General features: G+C 43.7%; 1 protein-coding gene across 1 annotated transcript; it reads right to left on the bottom strand.

Annotated features, from left to right (window-relative positions):
- Positions 1-7,016: 7,016 nt before the first annotated feature.
- On the bottom strand, positions 7,017-12,708 carry LOC306925173 (galactose-3-O-sulfotransferase 3-like; the record flags this gene model as incomplete). Its single annotated transcript, XM_079503863.1, has 4 exons — positions 7,017-7,853; positions 9,000-9,309; positions 10,155-10,223; positions 12,704-12,708. The coding sequence occupies 4 exons, from the start codon at positions 12,706-12,708 to the stop codon at positions 7,017-7,019; spliced, it is 1,221 nt and encodes a 406-aa protein (XP_079359989.1).
- Between the last annotated feature and the right edge of the window lie 387 nt (positions 12,709-13,095).

Genomic DNA, 13,095 nt, shown 5'->3' with positions numbered 1-13,095 from the left:
GCTTGGATTCCCCATCGATGATGTCACTGGAAGACGGTTTCTGAACTGCCCACAGCCCTCCTATGAGACACAGACCGAGTAGAAAAAAATTGCGCCATTTTTTCATGATTATTAGTGAGGACCTATTATATGAAGATAGGTTGAAAAGTGGTGAAGTGGTCCTTTAACTGTTTTTAAACCTGTTGTACAGCGACCTTGTACCCCCCCCCCCCCCCAAGGGGGAAGTGTCTATGGTGCAGGGTTAGACTGGAAATCTCTGTTGGAGCTGTTGCCCCCGCGACCCGGAATCAGGTCGCGGGTACACTGCCAGACTGCCAGACACTATTATGATTGTTATTGTGTGCGATATGTCTCCTTGGATATTTACCCCCCCCCCCCCCCCCTATTTGAACTAGGGACCCCCAAAAAATTGTCATATTTGAACTAGGGACCCCCCAAAAAATTGTCATATTTGAACTTTGGGACCCCCCCCAAAGAAAACACATCCTGATAAGATTCACTTGTAATGTAACAAAATGAGGATGAGTATCTCGGTAGAATGGCATTCATTATGTCTTTTATTCAGGATAATCCTTCCACCTCCATCTATGTGGTCGGTGACCTGAATGCTGACGTATCTGATGCAAAATCTCTATTTAATGGACTTTTGTTCACAGACAGTGGTTTGATTTTATCTAGTAAGATACTGTTAACAGCAAATAGTTATACTTATATAAGCGAGGCTTGGCACAGCACTTCCTGGCTGGATCACTGCCTCTGTAAAATGGATACCCATGACTCTATTGAAGCAATGGAAATTGTGTATGATTTGGCTACCACTGACCACATACCATTGATTTGGCTACCACTGACCACATACCATTGATTTGGCTACCACTGACCACATACCATTGATTTGGCTACCACTGACCACATACCATTGATTTGGCTAACACTGACCACATACCATTGATTTGGCTACCACTGACCACATACCATTTCGTGTCGTGTTAAATACAATTAACTAAATTAATTAAATAAAGTGTTGTTTTGTACTGTGATATGGATTCCCCTGAGTCTGCAATAAAGATTGAGAGTTGAGGCATTTCTGTTCACACAAATGATTTATTTATTTAATTATGTATTTGGTATTAAATTAAAATAATTTAAATTGTCACTTCACTGTCATCTGCTGACCCCCCACCCCCCAAAAAAAGAAATAATAATAAATAAATATAAATAAATAAAAATGTATATGTGTATATATATATATATATATATATATATATATATACATATATATATATATATATATATATATATATATATATATATATATATACATTTTTATGTAAATATATGTAAATAAATACAATCACAAGTCCACTGGTTTAGAGGATCTAATCTTCAAGGATCATTCATACAAAGTAATCCGAAGCTTTTGACCACCCCCTGGTGGACACTGGTGGAACCCACTGTTGCTTTCACAATGAACCCCATCTAGAAAAAGTGCCCCTCGGGCACAGGTCTCCACCAGGGCACCACCAGGTGGCGCTATAATAGGACAGGTCTCCACCAGGGCAGGTCAGGTTGTGGCCTCCAGGTGGCGCTATAATGGGACAGGTCTCCACCAGGGCACCACCAGGTGGCGCTATAATAGGACAGGTCTCCACCAGGGCACCACCAGGTGGCGCTATAATAGGACAGGTCTCCACCAGGGCACCACCAGGTGGCGCTATAATAGGACAGGTCTCCACCAGGGCAGGTCGGGTTGTGGCCTCCTGGTGGCGCTATAATAGGACAGGTCTCCACCAGGGCAGGTCGGGTTGTGGCCTCCTGGTGGCGCTATAATAGGACAGGTCTCCACCAGGGCAGGTCGGGTTGTGGCCTCCTGGTGGCGCTATAATAGGACAGGTCTCCACCAGGGCAGGTCGGGTTGTGGCCTCCTGGTGGCGCTATAATAGGACAGGTCTCCACCAGGGCAGGTCGGGTTGTGGCCTCCTGGTGGCGCTATAATAGGACAGGTCTCCACCAGGGCAGGTCGGGTTGTGGCCTCCTGGTGGCGCTATAATAGGACAGGTCTCCACCAGGGCAGGTCGGGTTGTGGCCTCCTGGTGGCGCTATAATAGGACAGGTCTCCACCAGGGCAGGTCGGGTTGTGGCCTCCTGGTGGCGCTATAATAGGACAGGTCTCCACCAGGGCAGGTCGGGTTATGGCCTCCTGGTCTCCACCAGGGCAGGTCGGGTTGTGGCCTCCTGGTGGCGCTATAATAGGCCAATGTGAAAAGGGTGCCATTTCTTCATACGCCTGTTTTGCAAAAATCAACCTGTTGGTGGCGCTATAACAGGCCAATGTGAAAAGGGTGGGATATATTCCTCAGCCTAGTAAGAAAATGTGTGAAAGATTTCACGTAAATTGCATACTGCGTTCATGATTTGAGGCTTTTGTTCAAAACGGGGCAATCTTGCAAACTGTGAAAGCCAATTATAGCCAATTAGGATGGAATATGAAATATCGGTGCAGTTTTAGGTAAAACATGTGAAAAGCTGCCTCATGGTGGCGCTATAACAGGCCGTTCTGGAAAATGTGGGGCAGAGGTTCATCGTTGGCATCCAGGGAGTGTGTGTGCAAAGTTTGGCATCGACCGGGTTAACGGTGCCGGAGATTAGCTGGTAACAGACGGACGGAAGGACGGACACACGGACAAAGTGCAAAACATACTCTCTCCCCATGCCTTCGGCCTGGTGGAGACAATAATAAAGGGATATTATTAACAATTCTTAGGCCTCCTTAATAGTTTCAAATGTATCCTGTAATTCACGCCATTATAACCTCATGGCATAAGTGACTATAAGTCGTATTTCGAAGGTTTCCAGGAAAGAAGAAATGAAAACTGTAGGAAAATGAGGCCTTTAACTTTAAGATAAAGTTTGCCTAAGTCATGTTTATCTGCCTTAGTGTCTTCTTTAGTAGCAGGGACAACGCTCCACACGTCCCAGACTCTTCTCCCTTCTTTCTCCAAAACTATGGAATTAACGTCCCATTGCAATCAGAACCGTAGACTCACTCCGCCATAGTTTGAAAACCCAACTCCATCTTAGCCTGTTTCACTTGCCGTACGGTTGCCCTCTAGCCTCGGCGACCTTACAGGCGTATGCAAAGGCTCAACTAATGTACCTTAGATAGCATTTTATGTAGACATCGCACTCTATAGTGTATACGCATATAGTTTCATTATATAGGTTCTTAGCTTATATATGTATGATTCTTGATGACATTTTGTTTTTATGTATTTGATCTATTACCATGTTTTGTTCTTGCTTACTGTAAGTAAGTCACCCTGGGTTAAGAGTGTCTGCTAAGGCCTGGGCCATGGCTCAGTGGTCCAGGCACCTTGGCTGGTAATCCAGTCTGGCAGTGTGCCGTGGGTTCGACTCCCGATCCCGACGGCCTTTTCTGCATGTCTTCCCCCCATGTCTTCCCCCCATCTCTCTCCCTATTTCCTGTCAGCCTACTGTCTGTCCCTCCATAAAAAATATAAAATAAAGGCGAAAGCCACAAAAAAAACATTAAAAAAAAGAGTGTCTGCTAAATACCTAAATTGAAGATATTGATATACTTTCCACCTTCTTTAGAGCGTCGCAGTCCCGCCTCCGACAAGCGTCCTGGAAGAGAATTCCCAGTTCATTTTCCACTTATAGATGTTTCAAAAAGTTTTATTTAAAGACCTTTTAACCCATTTTGGGCGGGAACCCCTTTTGGTGTTTTAACCGTTATACTTTAGCTATTGAAAAAATAGCAGATCTACAAGCTCATAGCGCACCACAAGCTTGTAGGTCTGCTATTTTTGAAAAATCGTGAAAATGCAGCACAAATCTTTGAACATATATTCTTTCAGAAGACTTTTTTTTATTTCGACGTCCGGCCTAAATGGGTTTTAAGCCTCTGACAAAGCCAACTCTTTGTTGTGACAAATCGTGACATTAAACACAACTTTGGGCTGATCAAAAAAAAAAGAAGAAAAAAAGGGCATGGTAGTACAACACCTTTTTTTGTTTTTCTTATTTCTAATTATTTGATCGGCCCAAAACATTGCGATTATTGTCATGATTTGTCACAACAAGAGTTAGTTTTGTCCGTGGCTTAAATGTCTTTAAATTAATACTTTTTGAAACGTCTCTGGGAAAGACTGAAGGGGGAACTATCTTAATTGGGCCGCTCGTTGTCATGATGAAGGTGTGGTAGTAAAGCTTAACACTTAGGCCGCTAGCATTTATTGAAAAATTAGGATCTAATTCACGCCAGCATTTTTTTAATTTGAGCTCTTATTTTGAAAAGCCGCCATTTCCGGTCCATGAGCAGTAGTCATAACCTAGGAAGCTACACAGAGCGGACAGGCCTTGTTTACCATCTGAAGCCAGACCGGAGCTCTGAAGAGCTCTACATCGTCCGATCTGTGCCGTCAAAGAAACGCTGTTTTGACCAAAATGCCATCTGGGACAAGGAATAGGAGATACAGGCGATTGAAAGAAATGGATAGAATGGATTCTTATGGCGACGACGATCTAAGATGGGCGATCCAGTGCTGTGCTAACAACACAGCTAGCTAACCGGCTAACGTGAGTAGCATTTTGGCCCAAGCAATCGAACGCGCTATAAAAGCTCAATTGCCGAAGGCCGTCGGCAATGGCGTTAAGCGTCAGTATCAAAATTAGGCTTCAATTGACTTTAATCGTCGGCAATGGCGCGCTAAGTGTTAACAGCTCAACTCTGTTACATGAATCAAATAACGATAGAAAACTATTATTTGTGTCATTATTTCAACAATATACCAGATTTTTTTTAAATCTCATGTGCATGCCATGTGGTCTCCTAGAAGCACTCAGGTAGAGTAACCTATGGTATCTTACATAAAAATCACACCTGTGTGAAGTGAGGGGCGCTAATCTATTAAAGTCTAACTCACAGAGAGATTAGGTGATGTGATGGTGATGTAAAACAAACGGTGCCAACACAAACATTAAACGCCATTAACAGTAAAGAGATAATATGACGTAATGAGTAACATTATGCCGTAAATTTTCCCCTCATTTTCAATGGCGTTTACAAAACAAACATTGAACTAAAGACAAACATTAAACCTGCATGTTCACCTACTCTATACAAGTAAGACGCGTAAACGCGGGAAGCGAACAAAGCTGTTGTGGCAGTCTAGTCTCTCAAGACAGACTGTTGCCTCGCGTCAGCTGCTCCTGGAGGGGTCTAACGTCAGCTCACGTAGACCAGGAAGAGAGTGTTGCTGTCACATCATCTAGAACAGATGTAAACAAAAAACTAAAACCAATGTAAACAAAAACAAAAATAGGAGTTCTAGCGTTAGACCCCTCAAGCAGCAGCTTTTGATTGATTGATTGATTGAAATATTTATTAACAGTTTGCAGAATTACAGTACATTTCAACCACAACAGAATTACAGTACATTTCAAGCACAAACTCAATACAAAGGCTGTTAACTGTGAGTGGACGACCCAATTAAGCATTACACTTGTTTACAAGAGGGTCCACCATGTTCAATTCATCAAAACATTTAGAGACGTACAAATAGACACTTTTATATAGACAAAGAACAGAACAGGAATTCATCATAATGGAGGTAAAAAGGGAAAAGAAGCATATACAGTGAGGGAAAAGGGGGGGGGGGGGGGGGGTGGGAGGGGATTCAGATTTTACGGGGGCCAGCTCCTTCTGCTGCTTCAGCTCCCCTATATCTTTATTTTTTATTTTTGGTCAATATACATAATTATCAACTTACTTTTGTAAAAAAAGGTTTAGGGAGAAATTCCCCTTTAAGGTCTTCAAGGTGTTTTGGTTGACCAGTGAGGAGATCCTGTAACGGAATCTTGTTCTTTGGTTGACTTTTTTTATTACGTTGGTGGCCATTTTATCACCGGAAAGATTGGCCTCCAGGATGGACCCTAGCTAGGTAATTTCATCTTTACGTGTGATAACATTGTCACCCACTCTAACCAAGAAGCCATTTGCCTTGCTGAGATTACTATTAGATCCAAAGAGAATGGATTCAGTTTTTCCCAGGTGTAAAGATAGTTTGTTATCAGCGAGCCAGGTGCAGATTCTACCGAGTTCAGAGCTGAGGGCCTTTTCAACCTGCAGTTTGTTCCTGACCGAGACTAGCAGTGCCGAGTCATCTGCGAACAGGAACAAGTTGCAGTCACAAGCTGATGTCATGTCGTTTACATATATTAGGAACAGCAAAGCCCCTAGTATGCTTCCTTGTGGAACGCCACAGCTCACTGAGAGGGGGGGGACAGTGTTCCATTCAACTCCACCATCTGTTCTCTCCCCTCCAGGTAGGATTGCATCCAGCTCACTTATGTGCTATCGAAACCAATTGCTTTTAGCTTGTTAACCAGTAAGGAGTGGTTCACGGTGTCAAAAGCCTTTTGGAGGTCCAGCATGACCATGCGGCAGTATTTGCCAGCATCCACCTCATGATACATGGACAAACTCTCACATGAAAAGTGAGTTTCAGAATCATTTCATATGATATAGAATTGAAAAGAAATTTCCTCAGTATGTTTGGCATGACAAATCCGTGAGCAACAGTTGACACAGAATGAAGTATTTTTGAGATGTTTTGAGCTGATCCGTTGGGTTATTTGATTTTTATATTTGATGATTATACATGCATGGATCATGTAGACCTATAATCAACTTCAATATCAACTTCAACTTCAATAGAAAAGACTAAACTGAGTTAATTGTCTTGAGTTTGATTGCTGAAAGTAGGCCTGCATAAAACATGGTTTGTAGTAATTACAACGGCAGATATAGCACATTTGCAGATTCAAATTGACAAAATGACTTCGACAGGCCCTAAAGTTTTCAAATAATTGTAGTGGAGTAAAAGTACAATATTTGCCTCTGAGATGTAGGCCTAGCGGAGTAGAAGCAAAAGTACTGGAAATTGGAAATACTCAAAGTACAAATACCTCAGAATTGTACTCAAGTACAATACTTAAGTGAATGTACTTTTTCCACCACTGGTTTCACGGTCCCGGAGAAGATCTGAATATTGCAACTCCGGCGTGATCAGCCTGAGGCAGAGCTTCTGGACCTTCTGGCTGGACGAGCCATCATGGCTGACGTTATCCGGCAGGTCGTAGCCCACGATGTCCACGTTGTTGTCGTTCAGGTAGGGTCGCAGCTTCGTGTCCTTGATCTGCTTCGCCGAGCGGAGCTGCAGCTTCCGCTCTCCGAAGCAGCTCTGCATCAGCCTCTCCTGGGCCTGCCGCAGGAGGCGCAACTCCTCCGCCACCAAGGCCGGGCCGAGGGCCGCCAGCTTCCGCCAAAGCGAGGCGTTGAAGTGGTCGTAGAGCTGTACGTCCAGGGAGTTCCAGGCGCGCATCTTGGAGGCGAGGCCCGGCGCGAGGCTTGTGCGCTTGGAGCCGGCCGTGCGCATGTTCTGCTTGACGTACAGAACGTCGTCAAAGTCCCAGGACAGCAGGCGGCGGAGCAGAACCAGCGATTCGTCGAAGTGCTCCGCGATCATCACCAGGGAGAAGGAGCGATCCACCTTCGCCAAGAAGTCGCGGACGTACGCCGCGTCTGTCGCCGGCCGGTCCTTGTCGCCACCCAGGTCGAAGGTCAGGCAGTTGCGGGCGGCCACGCTCCCCTTGTTGGGTTCGTTCGGCTGGTAGTACAGCTGGGGTTCCTCCATGAAGGCCTCCAAGGAGGGAGCCTTCTTGAAAATCTCACACGTCTCTTTGAAATATGCGAACATGGACTCAAACATGGAAGCTGGCTCTCGGAGGATGGTGATATATACGGTGTTGTTCGGCATGAGCCTGCGCACCTGCAACATACAATACGTGTTATTATCATGAGCCTGCGCACCTGCAACATACAATACGTGTTATTATCATGAGCCTGCGCACCTGCAACATACAATACGTGTTATTATCATGAGCCTGCGCACCTGCAACATACAATACGTGTTATTATCATGAGCCTGCGCACCTGCAACATACAATACGTGTTATTATCATGAGCCTGCGCACCTGCAACATACAATACGTGTTATTATCATGAGCCTGCGCACCTGCAACATACAATACGTGTTATTATCATGAGCCTGCGCACCTGCAACATACAATACGTGTTATTATCATGAGCCTGCGCACCTGCAACATACAATATGTTTTATTATCATAATGTACAGTAAAACCACAGCAGTGTTGATTTCGTCAAATAATATTATGAAGACAAATGCTCGTTGACTACCTTTTTTCACTAAATGGAAACTAAATGAAAACTAAGCTATAATGACTAAAACTAAGACTAAATATACTGACAATTTCGCCAACAAATAAAAACTAGGCTAAAATATTAGGGACTAGTGTATAGGTTGCATGCTGACTCACATCGCGTTGCAGCGTTTACATGTGTAGATTAGTCGACTAAAACTAGACTAACACTAAAACATTTCACGTGACTAAAGTGTGAATACAACTAAATGGAAACTATTCAAAAGACTATGACTAAAACTAAAATCTACATTTGCTGTCACAATCAACACTGAACCACAGATGTTTAGACAACACAAAGTTTGCCTGCCACTAAATATCACTATATTAACAAGTTAACAAGATTAGACAAGAGAAGCAATCCTGAAATTGTATAAATTCTCATCATATTTGTGTATTCTGTGCAAAACGCTCATGCCCAAATGCTTGGAATGGATTGACAACCATTAGAACCCCCTAGTTTGACACGTCACATGCTACTTAAAGCATTCTACTTAAAGCTGCCAGACTATTGTGGTTGAAAGCGATTTGTTGGCCGGACAAAGTCTACAATGGACAACAATGTTTGTATCTTTGACTGATACAAACTCAAAATAATGAAAATGGTTCCAAATGTCAAAGGTATGCCTGCATGCACGCTTGCTTGCATGCTTAATTTTTCATTGAGATGAAAGCACAGTTTACAAGTTCCGCACCTCAGCATGGTTGAAGCGCATGTGGTGGGTGATGATGTTGGCTGGCAGGGTGCCTGGGTGGACGAATCGGGTGTTGAAGGAGCGTGGGTAGCAGAACATGTAGCCACATTCCTTTTTGGGGAAAGCCACAGTCAGGTTGTGGCGCTCGGCAAAGCGGAACATCAGGTTCTGCATGGTGCTGCTGCCCGTCTTGTGGGTCTTCAAGAAAACCACGTTGGTCTGTTTGGGCTTCAGGACTGGCTGGGAGTGGTTGCGGGTTGAGAATGGCGATAGAGAATGGTGAGATAGGCCCAAGGCTGCATACATAGTCCTGGAGGGAGAGCATTTACATTTAATTCATTGACTTATAATAATGTCTGCCAGACTTATTATTAACTGTGACTCAGATTGAAGATGTGTTCAAAGGTAGTAGCTCTGTTTGTATATTTGATATTACCAAATTAAGGAAGCCATGTTTGATTTAGTCTTGAATACAATTTTAGTCATATGGAATGATTTAGTTTGAGTCTAGTTTTAGTCGACTAAATATCATGTGATTGTAGTTGACTAAATATACAGCTGAAAATGTATTTTGTCGTCGTAATGCTTGATTTTATACTTGGTTGCATTGTGAGCTTGATCTGCTATCTGCTATAACACCCGAGTGCTTTGTCTTGTTGTTCCACTGGATCTCTTCTCCACTAGTCCCTCCCTAACACTTTAGTCTCTCTCTCTCTCTCTCTCTCTCTCTCTCTCTCTCTCTCTCTCTCTCTCTCTCTCTCTCTCTCTCTCTCTATATATATATATATATATATATATATATCAAAAAGGGAAAAACCTTCCAAGGAAGGGACGGCACACTCCAGGGAACAAAGACGGACAACTTACTGCATCAACTTATTTATTAGCACTAACTTATTGTGCTAATAAATAAGTTGATGCAGTAAGTTGTCCGTCTTTGTTCCCTGGAGTGTGCCGTCCCTTCCTTGGAAGGTTTTTCCCTTTTTGATGTCTATGCCTGCTAACTAGACTTGCACCTCCCACGGGTCTTGTTGGATGTGCAGGAGTTATTTTTCGTCTCATATATATATATATAGTTTTTAGTTTTGTCATAGTTTTAGTATGAATGTGAAGGACAAGTTGTTCATTGCAGGAGCACACAGTGTGGTCACTCACCATATCAGCAGGACGCTGACAGCCACCAGAACCAGTAAATCCTTCCGTAACATCTCTGTTTCACTGAGACTGTGGGAGGAAGACGAGAGATAATTCACAGAATTCTATGAAACTGTGGTCGTATAGAGCAATCGTCTCTCCAGGCTATTGCTTCTATAGAGAGTATGCGCGTGACATCATCATCAAACCCGGAAGTTATGCAGGAACGCCTACTGAGTGGCAAAAAACTACTTTCTGGCCTTGACAGCCCATACATCCACACAAAAAAGTCCTATCTGATTGCATTAAACAACATTAAACAATGTTAAACTCACTTTGCATGTTCCTTTGCCACTCGATTTGCCACTCAATGTGCCATTCACTTTAAGCATGCGCATACCCTCTATTGTCGTGGAATTCTAGATCAATCAGCAACAGATGAGGCAATAGCCACAATTAGCCATAGCTACTTGTTTTTTCATGCAAAACGAATGCTTGTGTAGCCCCCAGCCAAGACCCAGCCCGCAACAACCCTGCCAATCAGGCTCAGCCCTGTTGGCACGGTAGGTTGCGCGTTGGTCTGGCGAGTGGGGGGCCCGGGTTCAATCCCCACTTCCGCACAATGCTACACTTGCAATGGATTCAGAATCATGAAAACCCCTACTAGTTTGACACGTCAGATGCTACTTAAAGGTATATTCAGTGATTTCACTTAATTCAAATATCACTTCTTTTTTTGTTTTGTTGTGATAATCCTCCCTACTAGAGTGTGCTGACCATATAAGGAGTTCCTCCCTGTCCCCAGTGAGCCCCTGGGGTCAAAAAACCTTAGGTTTTGTTTTTGGCTAGGTGGCCAAGTCTTCATCCAATACAATGAATTGCATTGAATTGAATGGGAATTGAATGTTGTGCTAATTCGCTTATTTCCATCGCTCAAAGTTATTATTTTTTTATATCCTCTCTTCATAATGTAAATAATATCCCAAGCGGCACACTTTACTACTTATTTCGATGGAAATAAACGAATTAGCACAACACCCCATAGCCCCATTCAATTTCCATTCAATTCAATGCAATTCATTGAGGGCTTATGGTAGGTGAAATAGCCAATAAGGAGTTTTTGCACAAAAAACCCACCTGGTGGTGGGGAGGTAACAACTACAAAGAAAGGTAAGAAAGGTAAAAAAGCCTTCTAGCATGGAATTCTCCTTTAAGCATGTGCAGCACTGCTGCAACACAGCTGCTTAGTGGCCAACAGTATAAGACTGTGGTTGTACTGGTCAGCTCCCAGGTTTTAATGTGTGTCTGTGTGTCTGTGTGTTTCTATGTGCAGAGCGTTGCTGAAAATGAGCACTTGTGCTCAGCTACTACCCTGGGTAAATAAAGGATAAACAAAAAATAATGAAACCTTCTTCTGATCAGTGTTTGGATCTATTGTACTGCGCCTCTTGTGCAATAGATCCAATATTCAATAATTGATGAGTTCTTACCTGTGCGACAGTCGTGCTGTTTGTCACTCCTGTGTAGAAGGAAAGTCTGTGCAGTCACACAGTGTCTCACCAGCTAATGAAGCAGCACTCCATATATGCTGTGAATGAGCGTGGGGGGGGGGGGGGGTAGACGGAGAGATGCATCTATCTCGTGCGACTGGTTCCACCAGATCTGGTCCTACTGGGTCACTCCAGCGGTTTTGGGCAGGCCCCTTCCTCTGCACCCCCCACCCACCCCTCTCTACCTGCCTGAGGGAGGGTCTCACCCTAGACCTGCTGAACTCTACAGTATACCTGCCTGAGGTGGTCAGCCAGCCACACCACCCCAACTCCCCCCCGGCCCCCACCCCACAAAACAATCCCAGTGCAACAACCACATTGAATGCGCACGCACACACACACACACACACACACACACACACACACACACACACACACACACACACACACACACACACACACACACACACACACACACACACACACACACACACACATTTGGTTCATCAAGTGTCTCCTTAGGCCTGACTCACACCTTCGCAACAGATTGATGTATAGCTGATGCATGAGACTGACGCACCCCTTCCTAATTATACAAAACTTTCGGTGAAAACTTTCGGTGATTTTCGGTGGTTAGGTGACCACCGAACTACAACATGACGTCACAAGCCGCGGTGAAGAGCAAACCACCGCCACCGATCCAGCCCTTCTCTCTGTTTTTACTCACCACCGCTCAACGTTATTTCAGCTCCCGTGGTCACCTCACTACCGGAGCGGTGGTCACCTCACCACCGAAAATCCAGACTATGAATAGGCCTTCAGCTATTGGTGTAGATTTGCGTCTTACACAAGCATTATTTGCCATTGACAATGCAAGTTGAAATTAGGTCATATGTGCCTCAAATAGGCATATGATGTAAATCACAAACATTAAATGCCATCGACAATGAAGGGAAAATGTACGTTATATAGACGGCGAGCAAATCGGCTAACCAATCACATAAATGCAGTTGTTCACTTCACACTGGTGTGATTTTTGTCCTGCACAAATTCCCATTGACAATGAATGGACAATGTTACGTCATAGTGTAAGAGCAAATAGGCGTAGTGTCTATTTTACATCATGATGATGTACGATAAGAGCGCACCTCACTTCACACGGGTGGGATTTTTCAATACATTTTTGAGGGTCCTCCTATATTCAGCTATAGTGTCGATTTTCGTCATACCCAAACATTAAATTAACATTGACAATGAATGGACAATTTTACGTGATAGTATAAGAGAAAATAGGCGTAGCCTATAGTGTCTATGTTACGTCATGATGATGTACGATAAGAGCGCACCTCACTTCACACGGGTGTGATTTTCGTCATACAAAAACATTAAATTAATATTGACAATGAATGGAGAATTTGCGTCACATGTGTAGTCGAGCAAAACGGCTATTTTCTGTCCTGCCCCTCACTTCA

Source organism: Electrona antarctica, assembly GCF_951216825.1.
Source record: "Electrona antarctica genome assembly, chromosome: 6".
NCBI classification, from domain to species: domain Eukaryota; kingdom Metazoa; phylum Chordata; class Actinopteri; order Myctophiformes; family Myctophidae; genus Electrona; species Electrona antarctica.
The sequence above is the reverse complement of the archived record's forward strand: the minus strand, read 5'-3'. Positions and strand labels throughout refer to the sequence as shown.